The 25,084-nt window shown below is 45.9% G+C and overlaps 1 protein-coding gene across 1 annotated transcript in view; it reads right to left on the bottom strand.

Moving 5' to 3' along the window:
* Window positions 1–25,084, bottom strand: part of DNAH6 (dynein axonemal heavy chain 6) — a 2,460,712-nt gene that overhangs the window by 1,169,433 nt on the left and 1,266,195 nt on the right. Inside the window, exons 38-39 of the mRNA XM_086961829.1 lie at window positions 14,737–14,958; window positions 6,250–6,397 (exon numbers count right to left, since the gene is read on the bottom strand). Of these exons, the coding sequence (XP_086817955.1) occupies window positions 6,250–6,397; window positions 14,737–14,958 (370 nt within the window). The remainder of the gene's footprint in view (window positions 1–6,249; window positions 6,398–14,736; window positions 14,959–25,084) is intronic.

The raw sequence follows: 25,084 nt of genomic DNA, 5'->3' as shown, positions 1-25,084 counted from the left end.
TGCAAATGGCATTTTTTTCATTTTTTGTTTTTTTAAACCATAAATAAATGGTATTTTCATTTACAATGACAATAGGTGAACATTAGAGAGTAGTACAGAGTATTAGCGGACACAGAGCCACACACACAGAAAGCCACTCACACACACACACAGAGCCACACACACACACACACACACACACACACACAGCGAGCCACACACACACAGCGAGCCCCCCCCCCCACACACACACACAGAGCCCCCCCCACACACACACACAGAGCCCCTCACACACACAGAGCCCCCCACACACAGAGCCCCCCACATACACTAAGAGCCCCACACACTCATACACAGACAGAGCCCCCCACACACACAGAGCCCCACACATACAGAGCCCAACACACACAGAGCCCAACACACACACAGAGCCCAACACACACAGACACACAGAGCCCAACACACACAGACACACAGAGCCCAACACACACACACACAGAGCCCAACACACACAGACACACAGAGCCCAACACACACAGACACACAGAGCCCAACACACAAAGACACACAGATCCACACACACAAACACAGAGCCCAACACACACAGACACACAGAGTCCCACACACAGACACACAGAGCCCCACACACAGACACACAGAGCCCCACACACAGGCACACATAGTCCCACACACACACACAGACATCCCTCAGTCTAGGTCAGCCACACGCCCATCTCTGCCCAGTAACGCCCCAGGGAACAGAGACAAGCAAAAAACGATGACAAGCAGGGAACGATCAGAAGCAGGGAACAGAGGCAAGAAAAAAAACTAACAGCAGCCGGGAACAGAGGCAAGAAAAATAAAACATAAATAAATGGCATTGCATATTACAATGCCAATAGCTTAATCTCTCGCAAATGCGAGACCTATTGCATTTGTACCCACACGCACACACAAAGAGCCACACACACACACAGACAGAGCCACACAGAGCCCAACACACACAGAGCCACACTTGAGAAAAATGCCAGTCATTTAAAGGTAGTAAACTAGGAGTTTGCTCAATGACAAGCTATATAAATCCAATCCCATTACAACATGCTTCACTACATGGAAAATAGATTTAGAAAAAATAACACTCGAATACAAAAATATTGTTAGATTACAAAAGCCGAATTTCCAATATCTGTGGAAATTATTAATGTTCTGATGAAGTAACCAATAAAAGGCTAGCCCGAGACAAATTCCTTAAACATTACTGCAACTGTGCCAACGCAAAGTTTTCCAAGTGTAGAAAATAAGGTGGCTCGAACTAATCTGAAATGCAGCCACTTAGGTCCCACTAATCTGCCTATGTAAACATCATATCCCTACTCTGCCGTGTCTACAAAACACTGAACGGCTCTACCTAGTGAACAAAATGCAATTAAACCATGTCTTAGTAAAAATGAGAAAGTGGCGAGATATGATCCGCTCAAAAGGCGTGAAAGAAGCAGCTATTGAGTTCCACTATTTATCCATGCTTCTTTGTGCAGTTAGTGTATAGCGAGGGGCAAATATTACAGGGGCATCTCTACGCCAACAATTTGATACATGGAATGTTAATTTGTCTCATTTTACGTTGGTGCATTAGAGTGTTAGTCTTCAGCATGGCTGCGCTGTGCCATTCTGTGTTCACTTTCGCTGATCAGCTGAAGAAACGTTGAAAGCAAGGCAAAAAGTGCTTGCAACGGTTACTTAAAACTGAACACAATCCCAAAATTGGGTTTATAACTTAAGGGAATTAAGGAGCAACAGGGTGCTAGTCTGTATCGTGGGGCACCTGGACCTGCTGCTGTGAACCGCCGAGGTAGCCTTGCTTCTTAGGGCCCTTAATCATGTGCTATTGTTGTGTGCCTAACTCCCTCCATCTGAACTCCTCCTCCAGGCATCCCTCCCCATCGCTACACAGCGATCATGACGTACCTCTATTTACAACATACATCTAAAAGCCTACTTCAGTAAAAAAAGATAAATATTGGGTAATGGTATGCGCTGTGCATGTTTCAGCAGGAGCCGTGCCCGCCTGCCTCTCAAACTCCTGTCTGGGTGGAAAGGGCAAAGCGACGAAAACAAGAAAAGCGAGGCAGAGTCTGCTCACGCTGCCTGCACGCGCCAGTCGGCCCTCTGATTGGTTAATAAGGAGCACCAATGCTAGTGTCTTTTGGAAGTTGTCAACCAATCAGAGAGCCGACTTGGGCGTGCAGGCAGCGTGATGGGGGCGTGTTTTGTATCGATGACGTCAGGGAGAGAAAGAACACAAAAAACAAACCCCCGAATTCGAAAAAGACGGGAGTGACAACCCTCTCCTCCAATGGCTGGCCCCCGTTTAGGAAGCCAGCCAATAGAGAAGAGGGTTGGGTTCAAGCCCCACTCTCTAAGACAAAGTCTCGGAGCGAGACTGAGCAAGCGCAGCCTTTCGCTAGCCGAGACCTAAAAACAGCTTAGTACCAGCCAAAAAGTGGAAGTAACCAGGCAGAAGGATCCTACCTTTCTACACCCCTCTGATACTTTGGTTGAAAATATGCTGTCTAGTTAAACAATGAACAGGTCATTCAAAAGTGCTGTACTTATACTGTGTGTTAGGGAACTATGTCCTGATGTTCTGTATGCTAAACCAGGTGTGTGTGCTGGGGTGATGAACAGCTGGTGCCATGCTGAACCTGTTTCTTGTGTGAGGGATGCTTACTCTGCTGCATGTTTTCTGCTCATTTTTAGTGTCAACATATGTCTGCAATGCAGATTCCAGTACTATAATTGTTCTGTGTCTTATGAGGGTAAAGTCAAAGTCCCTCACATATACTATACATGTTTCTTGTGTGAGGAAAGCTTAAACTGCTGCTGTACAAGTGTACCTGGCTATGTAAGCCAGGGGAAATTGCTGTCATTAATCTTAGTTTAACAATAGCTTTCTCAGCAGCTGCCCATGAGGTATGTTTCTAAGTGTAAAAATGAGTCAGGAAAACCTTTCTCAGAAGACAAATCAATTGGCTTCTTCAATGATTATTTTTAGATTGGTGCCACCCTCAGACAGCTCCGGATCTCAATCATACCTCTTGGAAATTAAGTTACTGTTTGAGGGGGTGAAACGCTACACAAGCAGCAACCACAATCTCTGTCAGGGTGAAATACAAGCAACCCCTTATCCCTCTGGTAGCTAGGCACAAAAGCAGTCAGACTTGACTTAAAGGCAATGTGTAAAGTATTTAAGCAACACTTCAAACAGTAATACAGTAAAAACACAACACAAGAAAAATCCCACATGTGGCAAATTGGGTTCTTGTTGGAGTATCTCCCCCCCACACACATGATTTTGTCTGGTAAGTGATGCAACTTTTAGAGATGTGTACTGGATCCCTGCTAACTATGTTTCCAGTACCAGTGTTTGATCACTAAAACAGTACCACAATTGGCACAACCTCAGTAACCCCTGTAAGTCTTTAGTAAATTGTACCCTGGGCACCAAGACGATGCAAACTGCCATTGCAGGCTGCATGTCTTGGTGCAGAGAAAACCGAAGAGTCAACATGGCACACAATGCCATGCCTATATACACTGCATGAGTTATAGGTAAGTCATCCCTACTGCATGCCTTATAGCCCTAAGGCAGGGTGCACTGTACCTTTGTGTGGACATATCACCAGGAGCAAATCTGACCCTTGTAGGAAAGTAGGATCTGCTTTCATGGTTACCCCCACTTTTTGCTGGTGTCAATCTGTTTTCTGACTAGTCTGACTGGGATCCTGCTAGTCAGGACACCAGTCACTGTGCTCTCTTCCTAAATTGGGCTATGGTAAGTACTTTGGTACCTTCCTAATTGGCTACTGGTGTATACTTCCAAGTCCCTAGTACCTGGTACTTAGGTGCCCAGGGCATTGGTAAACAAAGAGTCTCCCATGGCCTGCAGCATTTATTGTGCCACTCATAAGAGACCACTCCAACTATGACTACCGGCCTGCCATAACAGCCCGTGTGAATTGGTGCCAGCACCCCTCACAACAGATTTCTTATAGCTGAGGTCACTGCACTTAGAATCTATGTCACCACTGAGGTAGGCTTTTCAATCTTGCAGGCAGGGTGCTTGGATATAAGTGTGAGGGTGCCCTGCATAAGCAGGACACCCCTTACAAACCCACGAGCCGATTCTCCAGGCTTTGTAAATACTGCATGCCATTTTATACATACAGTGGACATCAAGTCAAATATGAGATGTATACTATCTACTGGCTTCCCCGAAACCAGTCATGTTTGGTATGAAACATGTTGGAATACTACCGCCTCTGTATTCCCAGGACCAGGCATTCAGAATCTAACAGCAAGCTAGTGCTGCTGCCGACCACAGACATGATTCGGCCCTCCTACTGCTGAGCCAGGCTCAAGCAGGAGAAGGTAGAACAATAGATTTCCTGTCACAGGGAGCCGTGACTATCTCCCAGATACGATTTAGGGCCATATGTAGGTAATCTCTATTTACTGATTCTTAAATACCGAATTTTACCGATTCGGTATTTAAGAATCAGTAAATAGTATGTAGGTAAAAATTCTGTAAATTTTACCGAATCGGTGATATTCGGTATTTAAGAATCGGTATTCTTAAAGGATCTGAATCCATGAACTCAGATCCTGACGACCTAAGAAGAAACGGACACCAAAGAGCTGCAAAAGCAGAGAAGACTGAAGAGAGTCCTTGACTTGGCACCAGCCCCGCCAACAACTGTGCCAAAGTCGACTCGTCCTGCAGTCAAGCACCCTCCAAAACCCTGGGAGGACTGCCTTCCTTCGACAAAGACCAAGACCTCCCGAGAACAGCGGACCTGTTCAAAGGCAACAACCTCCAAGCAAGGACTCTGTGACTTGAAGCACCGTGAAGCCCAACCACCTCTGCATCTCCAGCCCGAGTTGAAGTGGCCCACTGGTACCAACAAGGTTCCCCAGTGCTCCATAGTCCAAGTCTATCATGGACTGACCCCTAGTGTACTCCCCTACGTCGCCTGCAGCCTCCGCAGAGAGAGCCCCTCAACTGCGACCTGCTCAGGTAAGCCGTTTTGAACATCTAAAGACACTCCTGCCCGCGTCGGCTCTGGGCCTTGGTAAAGTTGTCTAAAGGTGTCCCTACATCTCCGGGCATTGCAACTTACCTCTCCAACTGTTGGTTTCCTGCAACAGCCTCCTGGCCTGTGCGTGCAGCCCTTTTCTGATTTGGCCTTTCACCATTGATTTGTGTTGGGCTCCCGATGCAGTGTTTGCACCCTGCACCCGGCAGCCCCTGTGCCACTGGTGGTGCACTGTTGGTGCTGCTTTGGACCTTGCCCAGTGCATGCCTCAATCCCCAGGGACTGGTCTCCCAAGCTGCTACAGCTTACTTGTAAGCAGCCTCTGTCCCATTTCACCATTCTAAAATGATTTGTATTGGGCATCCAATGCTGTATTTGCACCTTGCACTCCGCCGCCCCTGTGCTGCTGGTGGTGCACTGTTGGTGCTGTTGTGAATCTTGCCCAGTGCTTGCCTTAACTCCCAAAGACTGGATCTGTAAGTCAATGTTACCTACCGGTATGCTGAGTTATTTCTTATTCCCACAGGCCAACATTGCCGGGCTCAAGCATTGCACTGTCTACTTTTTGTATTAGGAAATATTTCACTTGAAAATGTTTTTACCTGAAGCGTTCTTTGGTTCTATGAAATAAATATAAGCAAGTATTGTTTTTATAAACTGGTCTTGGATTTATTCATTGAGTGTGTGTCTCATTTATTGCCTCTGTGATAACAACAAATGCTTAGCACTACCGGCTGATAAGCCTAACCGGTCGCTGACACTACCACAAAAGAGAGCATTAGTATTATCTAGTTTATCTTTTATAAAGCTTCTGGGGATCAACTGGACTCTTCGCACACTATTCCTCTTTTTGCATAGTAAATAAAGAGCCAGAGTCCTACAACCATGTATAAAGGAGAGCAGGCACTTTAGCACGGGTTAGCAGTGGTAACGTGCACAGAGTCCTAAGGCCAGCAGAAACAAGTTAGGCAAAAAAGGGAGTAAGGCAAAACGTTTGGGGGAAGACTGACAGGTCGAACATGACCTATAATGTCACAGTAGAAAGCTAAAGCATGGCAAATAAAATTGAATAAACGCCACACAAGCAAGCGCAACCACCATATGTAATTAACAATCAACCGTTTAACCGGCGATACAGCATTTTTCATTCAAAAACAAACTAAAATTAGATATTTACCTAAAATATTCTTTCGTTTCTTTTCCAGTTTGGATTCAATGATTTCTTGTGTCCTTGCAGAAGATGTCTGAGCAGAGAAATTTATGTAAACAGGAACATAGGACGCTTCTTCCTGTATTCTGTTAAGCAGTCCTCGAGCAACGACAGACTGATTAACATGTAAAACGCAAAAATGAAAAACATTATTACTCCTGATGAAAATACATAAGGAATTACATACACACAAAGTATTACATCCCACAGCGGTTGTTATATGAAGTCAGAGACAAGGGACAGGGACCTGACTTTTAGGTAGGAGTGGGAAATTACTGTGACATATGTGTTTTTTCACCCTGTCCTTGATGTGTTACTTTGGAGACTTCAAAGTGTTTTTTTCAACTTCAAAAATGTAATTGACAACATATTGACTAAGATAATGTACCGACAGTGACAGCTGCAAGTTGATAATGTGTGTTTCTATCTTGTTTTCTCTGTATTTTATGTAACAATCAAAGGATTTTCTTAAACTGTAAACATTCATTTAAAGGTAGCTGCAGTGGATGCAGGGATCCACTGCAGCTATATTGGAATAAATGTTCTTATAGTTTAAGAAAGTTAATTCAAAGATACCACCATGAATGCACTTACATCTCCACTGGCCATATTCATATTTGAAAGAATTTTCTAAAACGTATAAGAAAATGTCTTCAAAGATCCATGCTACGCCTACCTGCAAATGTGCATACGTAGGTGGGCATCTTGGGATGGTTAAAAAAAAGTAAAATGGCTGTCAGCTGGTATAGTACCAGGCAGTGCTCTAGGTGGCACTTGGAATGCAAGGGGGTGGGTAGCAAGCGGTTGAGGGGGAGAGTAAATGCACTGCCTAACATTAGCTGCGGAAAGATACATGCCATCCAATCAAAACACAGTGAGATTGAATTCTTCTTGAGCAGGACAAACACAAGAACAGGGAGGAAAACCATCAAATCAGGAGCAGGGAAGTCAGAAGAAGAAAAGCTATCAGCTGACCCAAAGCTCACTTTACATAAGATTGTTTCCAATGGATCTTAGGCGAAACACAGCTAAAGAGCCTTTTAGGCTAAACCAAACAAGCGTATTTCTTTGGGTTCATTTACATTTTAAGATTTCAAGATATTCAGGCCTGTCAGAAAATATTTGAAAGTAATTTGCTCTACTGTAAGAGCATCCCTTCTTTAAACAAAACTGGCATGAAATTTGTCAGATTCATTTTCTAACTTGAGCTCAGTAACAAACTGAAATAAATAAAGACACACATTGGTAAAGCCAGTAGATCTGGCATTGGCTAGTTTGTAGCCTTTGCCAACACTTTTTTAAAATTAATGTTTATGTATTCTGCCAGACATCAAGAATGGGCTATGTCAACACCTCATTAAAGGGAAGCAAAGGTTCTGAAATAGAGGAAGGGGAATGGAGCACCTCCATCAGAATATTAGACCTCAACTCCACTGTATGAAGAGGCAACTCCAAGAGGTCCGCAGCCTTACTGATCACAGCATGATATGTGGTCAACTCCTGCGTTGGCAGGCCCTTTGGTGATAAAAGCTTCCACTCAGGAGAGGTGTCCAGGCCACTAGCCTCCTGAAAACCCGCAAAATACAGGTCAGGATCTATAATCTCTCCTTCCTCAGCCCCTCAATGTTCCCCCTGGTACTCTTCTTCCTACATCAGTCTTTGCGCCTCTTTCAGGGACCTTATTCTCGGAACTGGCGTTGACAGCGCCAGAGACATCGGGATCGGCATCGAAGGGAGGTCCACAGGAACAGTAGTTGAAGCTGGTCAAGGTCAAGTCAGAGCTGGTTTGGAACCAGACGGTGAAGGATGAACCATCTGGAGGAGCTCGTCCCTTCAAAGACTACAATAGCGTTGAAAATCTCAGCGTCAGAAGAGGCCTACTTCTTAGAGCCATAGGCATGAAATGCATGAGCGGTGCCTGGGGAAAGTGAGGTGGCAAAACTCCCACAGAAATTGCCAACGGACCAATGAGGCCAGCAGGTGCCCCAGTAGGGTTTTCTGCTCTGGTGAACCAGCCAAACATCACATTGAAAAAATGAAATGGATCCGATCCTGGAGCCTGGAAAGCAGGATACGTCGAATCCTGCACCATAGGCTCTGGAGCCACTCTGAAAGGCACTAAATTCAGCTCCGGTTGTGGCGCTGGAGAACCCGGAGCCAGAGGTAGAGTGGTTGACTTCAGCAAGGTGGGTGGAATTGCATCTCTCGGAGCCAGTGGAGTCACTGCTGTCAGAGCCGGAGACCGGGTCGGAGTCACCCCAGGTGAAGAAGTCGCAGAGATCTCATCCCTGTGATGACGTCTGGGATTCGGAAACACCAACTTGGAGGTCACATCCTTTGAACAGCGACAGCAAGAACTAAGGCACTACTAATTCTTATGTTTATTCGAAGACCTTAAAGTGTGTGGAGTCGGCAACTTTGCACAGGTCCTTGACTTCCTACGACTTCTCTTCTGCTTTATGGCCTTGGTCGTGAATCTTTTGGCCTCCCTCACCTTCAGGGCTTTTGGATTCATATGCTTGCACGAAGTGCATGTCCCAACATCGTGGTAAGACGAAAGACACCATGTATAATCTTCATGGGGTCAGTGATTGACATCTGTTCCCCATATTCTCTGCATGGCTTGAAACCTGATTTTCTCGGAGTAGTAATCTATGATGACTACAAAGTAGCGATAACAGCAAAAAAAAACTCCCAGAAACGGAGAGCCTGAAAAAATACTGTTAAGCAGCGACGGCGCAGAAAAAGGGAACAGACGTCAGTATGCCGACAAGGGGCCAGATGAATCAAGGCTTTTGCGACTCGCAAACGGCCTATTTGCATTTTTTCATATGTATGAAAAAAATCGCAATTTAAGGAATCGCAATTATTTGCGATTCCTTATTTTCCCATAGCATTTAAGTAATCGCAAATTTTGTGATTCCTTAAATGATATGTATGACACATTTTGTAATTGCGATTTTGTGTTAAGAAATCGCAAATTACCACCAACTTGTACCTGGTGGTAATTTGCGATTTCTTTTAAAAATGCCCTATTTGGCATTTGTGAGGGTGGCATGTGACACACATACATGCCAATAGGGCATGTATGTGTGCCACATGCACACACATGTAAACTTCAGGGGTGCAGCAGGGTGTCTTTGAGACACCCCTGCACCCTTGAAATAATTCTCAAATTGCGATTAGCAAATTGCGAATTCGCAATTTGAGAATTATTGCACTATCATTCCTATGGGCCTCCTGGCCCATAGGAATGCATTGGAAATTATTCTTTATTTGCGAATTCGCAAAATGTGAATTCGCAAATAAAGAATAACAAGGAATCACTAAAAAATAGCGATTTTGTACATACATTCCGTTTTGCGAATTCTAAATAGCGATTCGCAAAAAAATCGCTAATTAGGATTCGCAAAACGGAATCTTGATACATCTGGCCCAAGGTCTTCTCATGGCTCTTATGACGTCACACGGAGACACGTGTGGAGCTGGTCCATTGTGACGTCCTTGTCGCGTGGGAGAGCTGAGGAGAAACGTTTCCATGGAAGGCTGCGGGAATGCTGCGCATTTGGTAATTCAAAAGGTGAGGAATCCACAGGCAGATGTATCCATCAGAAATAAGTCTATAGCTCAAAAGCAACATTTTAAGTTATAATGGGCTGAAAAGGCTTGAAATGACCCAAAAGTCACCAATACTGCAGTGATACAGAATGTCAATTACATAATACATCACCCTCTAACAAAAAATGTATATTTTCACTGATCAAGTGGCTCACTGGTTAGAGGCAGCAGACCCGAGAGCAGAGGACGGCCCGGGACCAGGGTTCGATTCCCGGCGCGGCAGGTTTCTGGACCAGGGTCAGCGGACTCGATAATTCTCTCGCCTCGGTGCCCACTCTGATCAGCGATCACACTCGGCAACTCTGGGCATTAGCTTGCCTCATCTTCACTAACGGCCCCACCAGACCGCCGGGGATGCCTGGTCTCACCCTGGAGATACCCATTAAGGGACCATCTCTCAGGGAAGCCAGGAAGGGTTTCGCAGCGGTCGAAGCACCTTGGGACCCTCCGGGTAAGTAGTGCGCTATATAAATGCCTATACATTTACATTACATTACTCTCTGCAGTGTCAGCCCCAAACTTGTGGCTTTCAACATTTCTGTTTTCTGAACTCGTTTTTGTTGGCTTTTAGGACTATACGCACTTTAACAGTACCAGGCAGCGGTAAACTGCTTTTGTTCTCTACTTTAAACATGGTCAAATTGGCTTACACTAAATTGGCACATTTAATTTACTTGTAAGACCCTAGTACAGTGGTAATACATGTACCCAGGGGCTGTAAATTAAATGTTACTAGTGGGCATGCACCCTTGACTGGCATCAGAGTGCACTTCTCTGTTAGGGAAGGAGAAATCCTGAATTTTTAGGCCCTTCGTGACCATGAAGGGGCCCGTTCACACAGTCTTTGCCGCCAACGATAACTGTGGGTGTACTCAACTCTTTGTGCTACAACATTGCCAGCAATGACACACATTGCAAGAACTGCACTTCGCCCTACAGTAACAACAGCCCAAACTGACCGCCATCTCAAAGCTCCAGAGACAACCATCCCACCGGATCTTCACACTAAAGCAACGATCATCCGCAACACTGTCCCTCCTCCTCACAGCTTTCTCCATTTTAAACTAGACTCTGAGCAGAATTTTGAGAGGTAACTTTTTCAGACAGCCTAACCTGGTCCCTGTATCCGGTCCGTGCTCCATCGCGGTTGGCCTGAACTGGTGATTTTCCATTGATCTAGCATGCCTAGATGATGGTGAGTGGCACTTTTTGCTTTTAGGTGCTACATCAACCTAAAACCTTAAAATTGCATATTTCCGGTTCAGGTTAATTGGATTTTTGTTGTTCTATTCTCAATTTACATATAAAAAATACTTCAATTTTTTTAATTGGTGTAGAATTTTTCTTGTGCTGTATTTTTACTTTATTAATGTTTGTGTGCTGCAAAAATACTTTACAAATAAATACCCCTAAGTTAAGCCTGACTGCTTTTGCGCCAAGCTACTGAAGGGTTAAACACAGGTTAATTTAGATTCACCCTGACAGGGATTGTGATTGTTCCTTGAGAAGGTCTGCGCCACTTCTATTAAAAACCTAATTTGCTACAGTAACTATATCACAAAAAAGCCTGACAACTGTAGTAGCTCCGTGCATGACAATGCTGCTAATAGTCTGAAGCATTCCTCTATTACTAGAATACAACCATTCAGCAGCTACATTTGAATCTTGCAAAAATGTGCATGGGAAAATATTATAAAAGGCATAACATCGAATAGAAACAGCATGATTAACTGTAATCCTTAACTAAATCAGTACCACTGGACTTCCACAGAGTGGCATGCGACCAATTTGAAACTTAATTCAGCGCCTTGACGGGGTAGCTATAACATAACACCATAACATTACTCAAAATCAACTAATTCTGGGACAGGGAAATGTCCATAGATATGACTTTCCCAACAGTTTTATTACACTCAAGTTGAAACCTGGAGTTCCAGTCGTACTCAGGTACCTTCTGCAGACGTTGTTGGGGACCCAGAAGAGGCAAAAGCTATTTCCGTCTACTGTTACGTCAGTGGTTGTTATGCTGGGGTGTCTAGTTCTTTTGGTCAGAAAGTGAATCGATGATTGTTCTGTTCGTTCTATGGAAGTACTGGTGTGGGGTACTAATTTTAGAATACAATCAATACACTGGCGCAGCTAGGCCTATGGCCGCCGGTGGCTGTTCATGTATTTGCTGCCCTGCACTGCCAGAGTGAAAAAGGGGGGTACTGGCGAGATCTCCGGTTCTGAAGTGCGGGGGGGGGGCGCCCCCCTTGCTATGCCACTGAATCAATAATGCTAAACATTTTATCAGAGTAAAGGAAAGAAACCACATCTAGGGGCAGAATAAAAGCCCCATGCATCATTTTTGCGCCCCAGTTGCGTCACTTTTTGTGATGCAGCAGCAGAGTAAAAATGCGGCCCATTTACAACGTGACGCATCTAGGGAGAAGCGTCACATTGTAAAGCCCTGCGTCACATTATACCTGCGTCAGGTATAATGTATGCTGAGTGGGCGTTCCATTGCAAAAATGCTTCGTAGAAGTGACGCAGTGAAATCTACAAGATTCTAGGACACCACTGCATCAAATTCTTACACCTGCTTGTGGCAGGCGTAAGGAGTGGCGCAGGATAGCCTCTCCCTGAATTGCTGGAGTTGCATCGTGCCTGCGACACGACTCCAGCAATGCGTGACTTTTACGTCAATAGATGCGTCAGAATTTCTGACGCATCTGTCAACCCTTGCGCTACGGCGCATCCATAGTGGCGCAAGAGTTTCTCAGGGTGGCGCAGGGAAAGTGACACATCTTTACATATGCGTCATTTTCTTGTAAATCTGCCCCCTAGTCTCCAGCCAAAGGGTGTAGAATGCAGTGCTATAAATGGGCCGGTACTCACTGGTACTGAGTACCGGCACTTCTTACATTTACCGAGCCGAGTACTGGCACTTTTCCTCTGTCAAGGAGAGTACCGGTACTCATGGTCGGATTGATATGGTGGCCACTGGACTGGTATCCAAGGGCCAGCTTTGTGCCTGTTTTATGGCAGCATGTTGGCTGCTGCCGTCTATCTGTGTTATACAGCTGTGGCAAGCTGCATGATGGGGCCTGGGTGGCCTATTGGAGGCCTGAGGCAGGGGCAGGAGAGCCTCTGCTTCCTTCCTACTCAGATGGAATCTCTTTGTCCTCACCACCCCTATACCAGGCGTCAATGCTGGGTCCATGGTGGATCACAGGTACAAAGGGCCATTTTCAACCCTTTGCCTCCCACTGGGGTCTGACTGTCTTTCCCCAGCCTCCCTTGCCCCTGCGAATTTACCCCACACTCTGCCCGCCTGCTGGGACATTGAGTCCATGATGGTGGTGAAGATGGCGTAAGCCGCCTTCCTGGAGCCCAGGTGAGGTGAGAGGAGGTAAATTGGCCTTCCCATTGGAGGCGAGTATTATTCTTACCTGACCACTACCCTGCTAGACTCTGCACGTGCTCGGGCCCTGCAGTGTTCGCTGTCTGTCACTGCAAGCTCATGGGCCGTGGGGCCTTCTACCGAGGGGAGGGGAGGGAAAATGAGGACGGGTGAAGAGTGAGGGGAAGGAGCAGGGAGTTTAACGTAGGAAAAGTAAGAGAGGCAGAAGAGGTTAGCGCAGATAGAGATACGGAATAGATCCAGAAGGCTATGGAAAGAGGTAGAAAGGCACGAAGAGGGTAGATTAATAGAAAGAGTGATGAGAGCGAGTGATAGGATGCAATTGAGAAGAACAGAATCAGGAGGTATTTAAAAAGAAATTAATTAATTGCGGGTTTCTAACGCGCTAGAATCAACTCCCGAAGGAGTATCTCTGCGCCATAGACCGCTGGGGAACCCGTCCTGGCTTTCCCTGTGAGATAGTCCCTACTGGGTATCTCCAAGGTGAAACCAGGCATCCCCGGCGTATGTGGGGGGCCGTTGTGGAGATGAGGCAAGCTAATGCCCAGAGTTGCCGAGTGTGATCCCTGGTTAGAGTAGGCACCGGGGTGAGAATTATCAAGTCCGCTGACCCTGGTCCACAACCCTGCTGCGTCGGGAATTGAACCCTGGTCCCTGGCCGTCCTCTGCTCCCGGGTCTGCCGCCTCTAACCAGTGAGCCACACCAAGCATGCAATGCTTGTTTCACTCTTGAATATTTGAGGATCGCGCCAAATGCAAGCAAGTAGGAAGATTAGAATTATTATGATATTAAGAAGCTGCAAATATAAAAAAACAAGGAAATATGAGCATTTGGTGTTTGGCCTTCATTTTGTGTAACGAGTTAACACGTTTTGTTTACCTTGATATATTTCTCACATGTTTTGTTCTGTCCCGCAACCAGTGTAAGTGCCAGAGTCTCTCTCCTAGAGCACATTGATTATTAGCCTGAAAGTGCTAAAAGTATTGTTGATGGCTTGGCTCATTCAGGGTTTTAGCTGTTAATCTGCAGTTTTGGAAAGTTTGAGGCCACCATCCAGGAACATTGCAAGGCCAAATGAATTCTCAATAGATGTGTTTTAGGGCCATATGTATCAACATATTTCCCCATAGACACAGAATGGGCAAAACCCTTTGATACATCTGGCCCTTTGTATCATGTCTCACTCAGCCTCTAACCCCGCCTACATACCACGCCCCTGGCTCAATTTAATGAGTACCGGCACTTATTTTTTTCCCATTTAAAGCACTGGTGGTACGTTTCCTCTATCCATCTGCACAGCCTATAAGAGACAAACATTATTATGTAGAAAAACACCTGCTCAGTGAAAGAGTGTTTTGTGTGTTTTGTTTTAAAACAATAAAAAGTATGTTTGAACGTTGGCGAACAAAAACAATTCTGAAATACTGACCTTACCAACACCTGTTGTTCCAGTAAACAGCACAGAATGTTTAACAGCTAACAATTTTTCCAATAAGTAGCCAAAGCGCACAGTGTCCGTTGTTGGAACAAGCATTTCAAAAAATGGGGTCTCCTCATTGTATTTGAAACTGGGAATAATTCGCTCCCAGGGTTCCAGACGTCTGGTGTCATAATCCATATAGGCATTCCATAAATCTCCAGTGACCGGAAGCTAGAAATCAAAGAGCCATAGCGCGGTTAACGATACGAGAACTTGAAAGCATGCATACATCGTAAGAGAGACTCTTATACCAGGGCAGTGACATTTCTGGATTAACAGTTTAACACTATTGCGGAGTAACTGAATACAATCAATCCCTTGTGACATTGAAGAACCAGTCATAAATCTGAGGCTCTGTAGTATCACTAAATCAGTGTTTTCAATTCTTTACCTTATGCGCCACAGCCGAATAGCTCTACTTTTCTTGAGTACAATGCTCTCTACTTGTATTCTTTATTTTCAACACAGGTTAGATGAATATGGATAAGTAAATATATTTAACTAGACTTAATGGTTAAATTGATCATATAATTTTTCATTCTCGGTGTTGCCCTTGCGTTTCGCCCCTAACTCAGCCATCCTGGTTTTCCACGCTGCTGCTGGTCTGTTTCAGCAGCACTGCACTTGCAGGGAGGGAGATCAGCTAGTTTTCCAAGGTAGTGCACATCGGCCTAGTTTCTATCCTTGTAGGCACACAAGCTGTGCTAGCTCATTCATTTTTCAACTGCTTACCATTATGCCTCTGGAAACCTTGGAGTTGTGCAGCCTTAAGGAATTAAAATTACATGGGTTTTCCATCTGTCCACCAGATAATGGGCTACACTGAAGGTAAGTAACTTGTTCATCTGATAGAAACATCTAACCGCAGATTCTTTCACTTTTGAATCAAATGCTATATTATACCCCACCCGGTGGAGGGTTTGTGAACTAATCTTACAGAAATTCTCATAGAGAACCGGCCAGTTAAAATTAACAAGAGACGTGCGTAGAAATTAGACGAGAAGGAGCATGGGACTCCCTACAAAAACTGTGGTCAGGACCACAGGCAATGTAAGTAAGATTAACCCCTCAAGTATGGAAAAACCGAGCCCTAAGGGTAGCGGAATAATACTCTGTCAGAAGATAACAGCCAATAGTATCATCATGGTACATGACCCCAAAAGGGTGAAGTGAGTCTATAGAGCCCTCATCTATAGACCTCCTAGCAACAAAACAAATTTTACTGCACAGCTTATGGAAATTATAGCTCCACACATTTTGGCGTGTGGCAATTTCCTCCTATTAGGGGACTTCAACCATCACGCTGAGCTCACACATGACCCTCATACTAATGATCTGATTACCAGTATTAACTCGCTAGGTCTAACAATATTAGAAACCGGTCCCACACATAACGCAGGACACACCCTAGATCTCATATTCACAAATTCTCAGAAAATTCAGATCAACGAGCTGTTTCCCGTTATATGGTCAGATCACCTCATAATCAAGTTCAGCATCTCCGTAAATCTCACCCAACCCCACCTCAGAAAGGAAGTGAAAATGAGCTGATCCTGGAATAAGATCAACCTTGATTGGTTCTCTACTCACTTTGTTACCCCCTAATCACACAGTCCACCCACCCCAATAAGGCGCCTGCCGATTTAGACTGGGCACTCACTACTGCCTTAGACATCATAGCTCAGAAACAGGCGACTAAATGCCCTAATAAACTTCCCCCTGGTTCACCCCAATCTAAAAACAGCTAAACAGGTTGCCAGGACAGCCAAACGACAATGGCGAAAAACAAAAAAACATAACGGACAAACAACAGTATAAAGCCTTACATAAAGTTTACATGAACGAGATAGCCTCAGCAAAAAAAGTCTACCTCGGAAACAGGATTAGCCAAGCAGGGAATTCGCATAGAGAACTGTACTCAATAGTAAAAGAATTCACAAACCCCTCATCCTGCCAACCCCCACTCACTGAGTCTCAGGAATGGGTTAATGTCCTCCCCACTTTCTTTACGGACAAAAGAAATGACATTCATAAACTCTTTCCCAAACCGACCGCGCCACCTATAACCATAAGATTTCCCAGAGAACAACTCCCCCTTCACAATGTTCTCAAAGAATTTCACACATTTTCAGAGGAGGAAGTGGACATCACAATAAAGAAAATCAAATCAGGGTCCCCAGCTGACCCCGCCTCCTCCCAAATCTTAGCTAAAATTGCACCAGCCCTGATCACCGAATTGACCGCCACCCTTAACCTATCTTTAACCCATTGTACGTTCCCCGCCCACTGGAAAGAGGCTATAATTAGACCAATGCTAAAAAAGAACAACGCCAACCCAAAACAACCCCTAAATTACCGCCCGATCTCCCTCCTACCATTGTTTGGGAAGGTCATGGAATCCTTAATAAATAAACAACTAGTTAAACATCTGGAAGATAACAAGCTACTGGATTCATCCCAGTCAGGCTTCAGAGCTTTTCACAGCACTTAGACTGCCTTGATTGAGATAGTGGATAATATTCGGCTGACCATCGACGCAAGACAATCGGCCATTCTGATCCTACTCGACTTATCTGCAGCCTTCGACACCATCTCACACAGCATTCTCTTAGAACGCCTAGTAGAGATCGGTGTCGAGGGCTCAGCTCTACTTTGGGTCAAGAGCTACCTGACCAGAAGGAGGTCTACGGTCCAACTTGGGTCTTTTTCCTCAACAAACATGGAAAACGATAAGGGAGTTCCCCAGGGATCAATATTGAGCCCCACACTTTTCAACTTATACCTATCCCCACTGGCCAAGGAAATCAGAGCCTCTGGCTTTGAAACTGTGTCTTATTCTGACCATACCCAGCTGTTAATCACCCTAGGTCCAAACCCTACAGACACTAAATCCAGATTCCAACATTGCATGACCTCTATAAAGGAATGGATGACCAACAACTACCTGATGCTTAACGCCGGAAAGACCGAGATAATGCTGTTTGGAAACGCGCAAAAATACTGGTCAGATGAATGGTGGCCACCAACATTAGGCCCCTGCCCTGCCCAGAAGAACTCAGTTCGGAATTTGGGAGTCACTATCGATAATAAACTGTCCATGTTGGCAACAACGTAGTACACACCAGCTTTGGACTGATGCGCAACCTCAGGAAGATCTTTAAGTGGATCCCCATATTATCCCGCATGCCCTTAATACATGGCTTAATTGTAAGTCGCCTGGACTACGGCAATGCTCTGCTTACCGCCATCAATGAAAGTCTCTTGACAAAACTTCAGACCCTGCAAAATACAGCGGCCAGGCTGGTTCTCGATCTGTTCCCCCCCCCGCACTTCATCGGCCCCATGTCTCAGAAACTACACTGGCTCCCCATAAAAAAACGCATCAAATTTAAAATATGCTGCAGAGTCCACAAAACTATCAATGGCCAAGGACCTAAATATTTGGAAATAAAACTCTACGTTTACTGCCTGACTAGAACCCTCCGCTCCTCAGACAAGCACCTCCTAACGGTCCCGAAAGTCTGCACGGTCAGAAATGGGGACAGATGTTTTTCTAAAATAGCCCCAGAAACGTGGAACACCCTACCCCTTCAGATTAGAATAGACCCTAATCACAACACATTCTGCAGAAACTTGAAAACCTGGCTCTTTTAGGTCCTCTAGGTCTGCCCTTCCCTCTGTTCTCTTACTGAATCTCTGCAAGCACTATGAGACCTACGGGTGATATACGCGCTATATAAATTCAATTTCAAATTCAAATTCAAATAGACAAGGCAGACCATAGGCAATAGCGAATGTCATGAAAACTACAGTTCCCTCCTTCAGCAAAAAAGTATATGAGGGAAAACTGTCCTGATACACCCAGAGAAAAAGACCTACAGAACATAGCCACATTATATTCAGGATGAATAAACGCACTCATCGTAAAATTGGGAAGACCAAAACAAGAACAAAGACTGATACAAATCAAAGTCTGTCCTTGGAAAAACACACTATTAGACCAAGTAACCATTACTAAGGTCGCACAACATGCAGGGCCGGACTGGCCGTGGCAGGCATAGGGCATTTTCCCGGTGGGCCACCAGGTTTAGGGGCCGGTTTTGGGCCCCTGGGGGCCGATTTTGTTACAGGTCCGTTTTTGCAGCATATCTGCAATATCGGGCGCTGTAACGAAATCGGCTGAAAGCAGCCGTGGCAAACAGCTCGCTCACACCCCCAACCCCCCGGGGGGGGGGGGGGGGCGGCCGAGCACTTTGACAGGGCCGGTTTTGGTTCCCAGTCTGGCCCTGACCCCTGACAACATGCAAAACATGTAGAGATGGAAAGATGGCCATTATACAGATCTGAATAAGCTATAAATCTTGATCAAATAGGCCTAGGTGTATATAACCAGTGCTCTGTGTATATAGAGATCTATACTCATAACATATATATATATATATATATATATATATATATATATATATATATATATATATATATATATATATATATATATGACAAATGTGTATATATGTATAAATATGTATATAAGTATACCTATAAAGTATAACCTACAGCTATACCTAAAACATACAGTGAAAAGAGAAGCATCTGCATTTCATAATAAGATCTGTAAATATATAATTTACATCTTGCATTATTGTATATAACAGAGTTATCGTTAAATATGTATAAACATATATACACATATACCTGTGTATACATATATACACACATGGACATAATGGAGCTGGAAACAAGCCCATGATACATATACAACAAAAAATTTAGGGAGAACAAAAAGAAAGCGATAACGCACCCTCAATAAACAACATGGCTGATTTGAAATCAAGGTATTGCTATCCGACTAAAAGTATCCTAAGAGGCTGATACTAATATAATCCTGAAAGCAGGAAAATGAAGCCTTGCCAACAGCAGAAACAGAAGACCACACTTGGCCCTTCCTGACAGAGTAAGTCAAGATGGTTCTACAGCAGCCTGTTGCAAGAAAGTGGCGTAGGTGGAGGGGTTTCACACTTGGCCCGGTAGGTCTAGATGAAGATCAACCCAACCCCTGGAAACTTCAGAAAAGGGTATCCTGTTGTGATATTTGAACACAAGGTGTACCAGACAGAACAGTAATGAAATGTAAAGGACATTTCTAAAGCGACCTGTTACTCCAAGGAGTATCCTGGAGTTCTGCACCTCCAGTGAAATGTAGCTGGAAGAAGTAACACTAATCCTGCTTAAAAAGCCACATTTTCAGTTTCTTCTGAAACTGGGAGGAGGGGGGGATTATCTAAGATGCACTGTAAGTCCAAAGGGACTTTGTGCCAAACTGAAGTTACAGAAAATGAAAAGGACCTGCCCCTCATTAGGCAATGTTGAATCCTAGGGAATCTGGCCAGAAAGAGGTTGGCTGAGCGCATACACCTGGATGGAGCACATAAAAGCAAATTCTTGCTCTGAGGTACCCAGCGGCAGTGACTGAAAATCAGACATGAATATATAAATATATAGTTCAATAAGAACACACATAGCATGTATGAGGCTGGCTTACTATATGGTGCACATTTATTAAAGTGATGCACCTTGCATTAATCCAGGCAACCCTTATGGTGATTTTAATGGTCTTTGATAACCATAAAAAAACTATCAAACTGATAGCTGTGGAGGGCAGCCTTTAGGCTGATCTAGAACGAGTGTAAAGCAGCTTGGTTTACCAACTTTGTTCAATAGCGTAAGTTAAATGAAAAAGAAGCACACAGTGCTTATATAAAAATAAGTCTATTTTTTACAGAACACAATCACTAACACATTGGTAGGCTCCTACCCAGAGATAGCAATACCAAACACAAGAATACTTCAAAATAATCAGGTATGTAGCACCAATATACACTGGTCTCCAGGGGGAGACCAAATCATATATTAAGAAAATGTAAGACGAACTGCAAAGGAGAATGGGACTTGGACCAGAAGACTCAGACGAGCTGGGGGACACAAGGAACAACCTACTGTATGTACTCAGGAACCCATAAAGGCTGTGTGCAGAGTGGAAACACAGCCGCATGCCCAATGAAACTCAATAGAGAAGTCGCTGTTACAGTTTTAAAGGAGAAGGACACTTTCCGGAGGATCCCGAATAAACCTTTTAGAAGACACAAGGTTGGAGAGCCAGCTCACCAGTGGATGCCCCAGGTACCAGGATACCTGCACCAGGGAAGCTCTTGTGCATAGGGGTGAAGTGACATCAGCACCTGCCAGAGACGCCAATGAGAGACTTCAAAGAAGATGCCTCTGGAGAAGACTGTAAAGGAGTCCATCGGAATCCAAGGGTGGATTCTTGAAGTGAAGAACCTGCAAGCAGATGGGACAGAGTCTATGCCACTAGGATGTGACCAGGGGGCACTGAAGAACAAAGCCCACTGATGTTGAGAGGTTCAGAAGAGACAACGGTGACCTTGTCGCTGCAGTTGTGAGGACCAGGTGATGCTGAGGAAGTCCAGGAGCCTTGCACAAGCCGTTCCACCTCGGATGTCTGTGTCTAGATGGTCGGTAACCTGCGGTAGCACCAACAAGCCTTGGTAGCCACAACTGGCATGAAGAAAGAAAAGGACCATGCGTTGGGACCAGCAAGGTCCAATGGAATCACTAAGTGGAGGAGAGTCAGAGCAGGCCCTGAGCAAGCAGGGCAGCCCACTGAAGTAAAGTAAGACTCTTGAGGGGGAGGAGCCTGGCCAGCGACCGTGATGGCCGCCTGACTCCTCGGCTCCGCTTACCGCTGAACTGCTCTCCTGGTTTCCGCGACATCCTGCACGCACTTCTTGGATTAATCGGCGCTGGCGGAACCGGGAGGGCAGCCTGATCCTGCCGCTGTGCCTCGAAGTCGGCTCCCGGCAGTGGAAGCGCTGCAACGCCCTCGCCTCCCCCGGACTCGGCGAGGCAGGCTCGGCGTCCTTGTTCTTGATGTGCGCCCTGCCCGTGTGCAGCGACGATCGCCGGGGGCTGCTGGACGGGGCTGGCTGCCGTGTTTCGCAGCAGCTTCTTGATTCTGGAGCCCTGCTTGCCGCTTTCTCCGACCTGCGCGCAGAAGCCCCAGACGCAACATTGTAGCACTCCCTGGGACCTGCATTGCATCCGCCGCTACTTTGTTTCGCTGCAGGGCTGGGACGAGCGCCATCTTGTCGCCTGCTTTCAATCCCCGAAGGTAAACACCCGGGACTGGGTCTGTTACAGCATTGCTGCGGGGGTGATAGTAACTATTGCCCTGCGCCCCCCCCGTCTGGGCTTACTTTATCATGAACCAGCTGGAGCTAATTGGGAATGCGGGCAAGGAGAGCTATCGACCGGCGGCGCGACACTGCACAAATTTGCACCGACTGGAGGACAATGCTGCGCCCTCTCTCCCCTCGGCGCCATTGCGGCTAAGTGATATCCTGAGCGCCCTGTCCGCCTTGAGGGCTGACCTGCGCGCCGACGCTGGGGAACTGGGGGGTCGGGTGGACGCGATATTGTCCGCGGCCCCCCTGTCTGTTCGTGACGATCCGCAGCGTCTGGCCGCTACGCCACACCCGGTGAAGCATCCTTGTGGCCCCTCTGCCCCGGTCCCCGCTGACATGGAGACGGCGCGGAACTCCGATCCTGCAAGCGTACTGGAGAGAACACCCCTGGGTAGACCCGGAATGTCTGCGGCTGTTTTCCGGCTGGCAAGACGGTATCGGGCGCCATTTTCTGAAGATCTCTCAATGGCGGCTAGCGGAATGCAATTTCCTTCCTTGGACTGGTGGCGAATGTTGGGACTGGCTGTACGGGGTGACCCCGCACCTTGCAACGCTTCTTGTGTCATTGATGTTTTCTCGGCAACGGACTGGATGAACGTGTGGGACCAATCTCCTATCCTGACGAGGCCTCTTCATCCCCTTATTTCACCTGTGTCGTTTTCGATCCAGTTGGACTGCGTCGCTGCATCCTACCGTACGGGGCAAGGTTGAGGGTGTCCCCTTTCCCTTCGGAACTGTCTTCCTTGTACTGCTGGGACACTGATGGACTGCCGGTGGATTTCATATGTTGGTACTGTATTGGTGGTGGAGTCGGGGTAAGGGTGGCCGGAATGATGTACTTTGACAGTTTTGGACATGTTCTTATGGCCCTCCCCCGGTCTTCTGTGATTTATGTTCCTTTATTTCTCTTTCCTAATGGAACTCTTCTCTAGGTAAACTGTGCTCTTTCATCTTTCTCCCTTTTCCATGTCTTTTCCTCCTTCTCAATTTTCTCTTTTCTCGCTATATTTCGGGTTATGGGGAGCAAAACACTCTGCTAGGGGGGGGGGTAGGCCGTAGCCTCTGCATGTGTGTAGGGTGGGGGGATAACTTTTAGTTCGTTTTTTTTTCTATGGTGCCTTTTTTGCTATTATATGCTTTTTTCTTTCCTCTTGGCCCGTGTTAGGCATATTGGGGGATGGGTGGTAGCGTGGTGTTAGTTGGGATGTTGCGTCCTCTTTAGGGGTGTGCATACTTTGTGGCCATCCTCTGGTTGGGTCCTGCATGCTGCGAACTGTGCTGATTGGTAAAGGTGTCTATAGTGAGTCCCACCTACACGGACCTCGTTTCTTTTCTCTTAATTTTATTAGTACGGATAAATATGACCTGCTCTTAATGGTAGCGATGAAAACCTTTAAAATTAACCTTCACTGCTTCTGAGACATGGTACATCGATAACTCCAGTGTAACCTTTTTACTGCTTGCTTCAATGAGTGATATTACTGTGTCGCCGTAACGTAGCATTGGCGCTTTACTGTTTCCGTGGCCGGCCGGTAGGTTGTAGGCCCGTATTTGTTCTGATTTTGATGCAAAATAAAGGTTTTAAAAAAAAAAAAAAAAGTAAGACTCTTGAGAGGAACCGCAGGCCGGTAGCACAGAAGTCGCAAGAGGTTCTCAAGTAGCTCACCAAAGTCAGAGGTCCATGATGTAGGAGATGCAGGGAGGACTCGGTTCTTCAGGAAGTGAGGTGCTGGAGGCTGCAGCTTCTTGTAGCCTAAAGATCTTTGGAGTGCAGAGCCAACAAACCTTGGTAACAGCAAGTTGAAGTGATGCACAAGGGTTTGGTCCAGTCAGCCTCAATGAGGGATACTGTCCTCCAAATTGCAGGTAAGATAGAAATTATCAACATTGCAGGTATACAAGGTTGGTCAACTGGGATTCTGGTGGGTCAGTGAGGAATCCACAGGCAGATACTGTATCCACCAGAAAAAGCGTTACCAAAGTAAGTGACTTGTTCTTCTGATGGATACATCTGCCAGTGGATTCCTCACCTTGTGAATAGAGTCCCACAGCAGTCCCCACTCCCGGAGGAGGGTGTCCACCCTTCTATACCAAAAAGTCCTGTAGGACGGAACGCGCAAAGTGTCCGTCCCTCCTCACTTCAGAATCTAAGCAGTAATGCTTCGCGAAAGTGTGGAGGGAAGCCCAAGTTGCCGCTCTACAAATGTCCTCGACAAGAACACATCTAGACAAGGCAGATGTAGAAGACTTTGCTCTGGTAGAGTGAGCTCTTATACTCGTCTGGATGCACAAGATAATCCATCTGGAAAGGGTGCACTTCTGCACCGCTCTGCCTTTCCTGCAGCCAATGAAGCCCACGAAGAGCTGGTAATCCATACGAAAGACTTTAGTCCTATCGAGGTAAAAACTCACCGTCCTTTTAGGGTCCAAGCGGTGAAGCCGCTCCTCCTCCTTGGAAGGGTGAGGGGGAGAATAGAAGGTAGGAAGGGTAATGGACTGCCCCAGATGGAAGGGAGTTACCACCTTAGGCAGAAAAGCAGCCCTGGTCCTGAGTACCATTCTAACAGCATGAATGGTCAAGAACGGGGGTTTCTAACTCAGAGCTTGAAGCTCACTTACCCTTCCTTGCCGAGGTAATGGCAACAAGAAATACTGTTTTAAAAGACAATAGTCTCAAGGGACACTTGTGCAAGGGATCAAAGGGAGAACCCATCAAGTAGGTTAAGACAAGATTTAAGTCCCATTGAGACACAATAAAGTGAGTGGGCGAAAACTTGATAGTAAGGCCTTTAATGAACGCTAACAAAATGGGCGACTTGAACAAAAACAGCTGTACCGACAAGCGAATGAAGGCTGACAAAACCGATAAATAGCCCTTCACAGTAGCTACAGCAAAGCCCTGCTGGGCTAGAGAGAGAGCAAACTGAAGGATGTTGGATAAGCGAGCCCTCAAAGGGTCAATAGATTTCTCCCCACACCAATTGACAAACTTGGACAACCTATAGGAATAGACAGCCTTGGTGGAGTGTCGCCTG

This window comes from Lissotriton vulgaris, chromosome 3_1 (genome assembly GCF_964263255.1).
Source record: "Lissotriton vulgaris chromosome 3_1, aLisVul1.2, whole genome shotgun sequence".
NCBI classification, from domain to species: domain Eukaryota; kingdom Metazoa; phylum Chordata; class Amphibia; order Caudata; family Salamandridae; genus Lissotriton; species Lissotriton vulgaris.
This window is presented reverse-complemented; position numbering and strand designations above follow the sequence as displayed.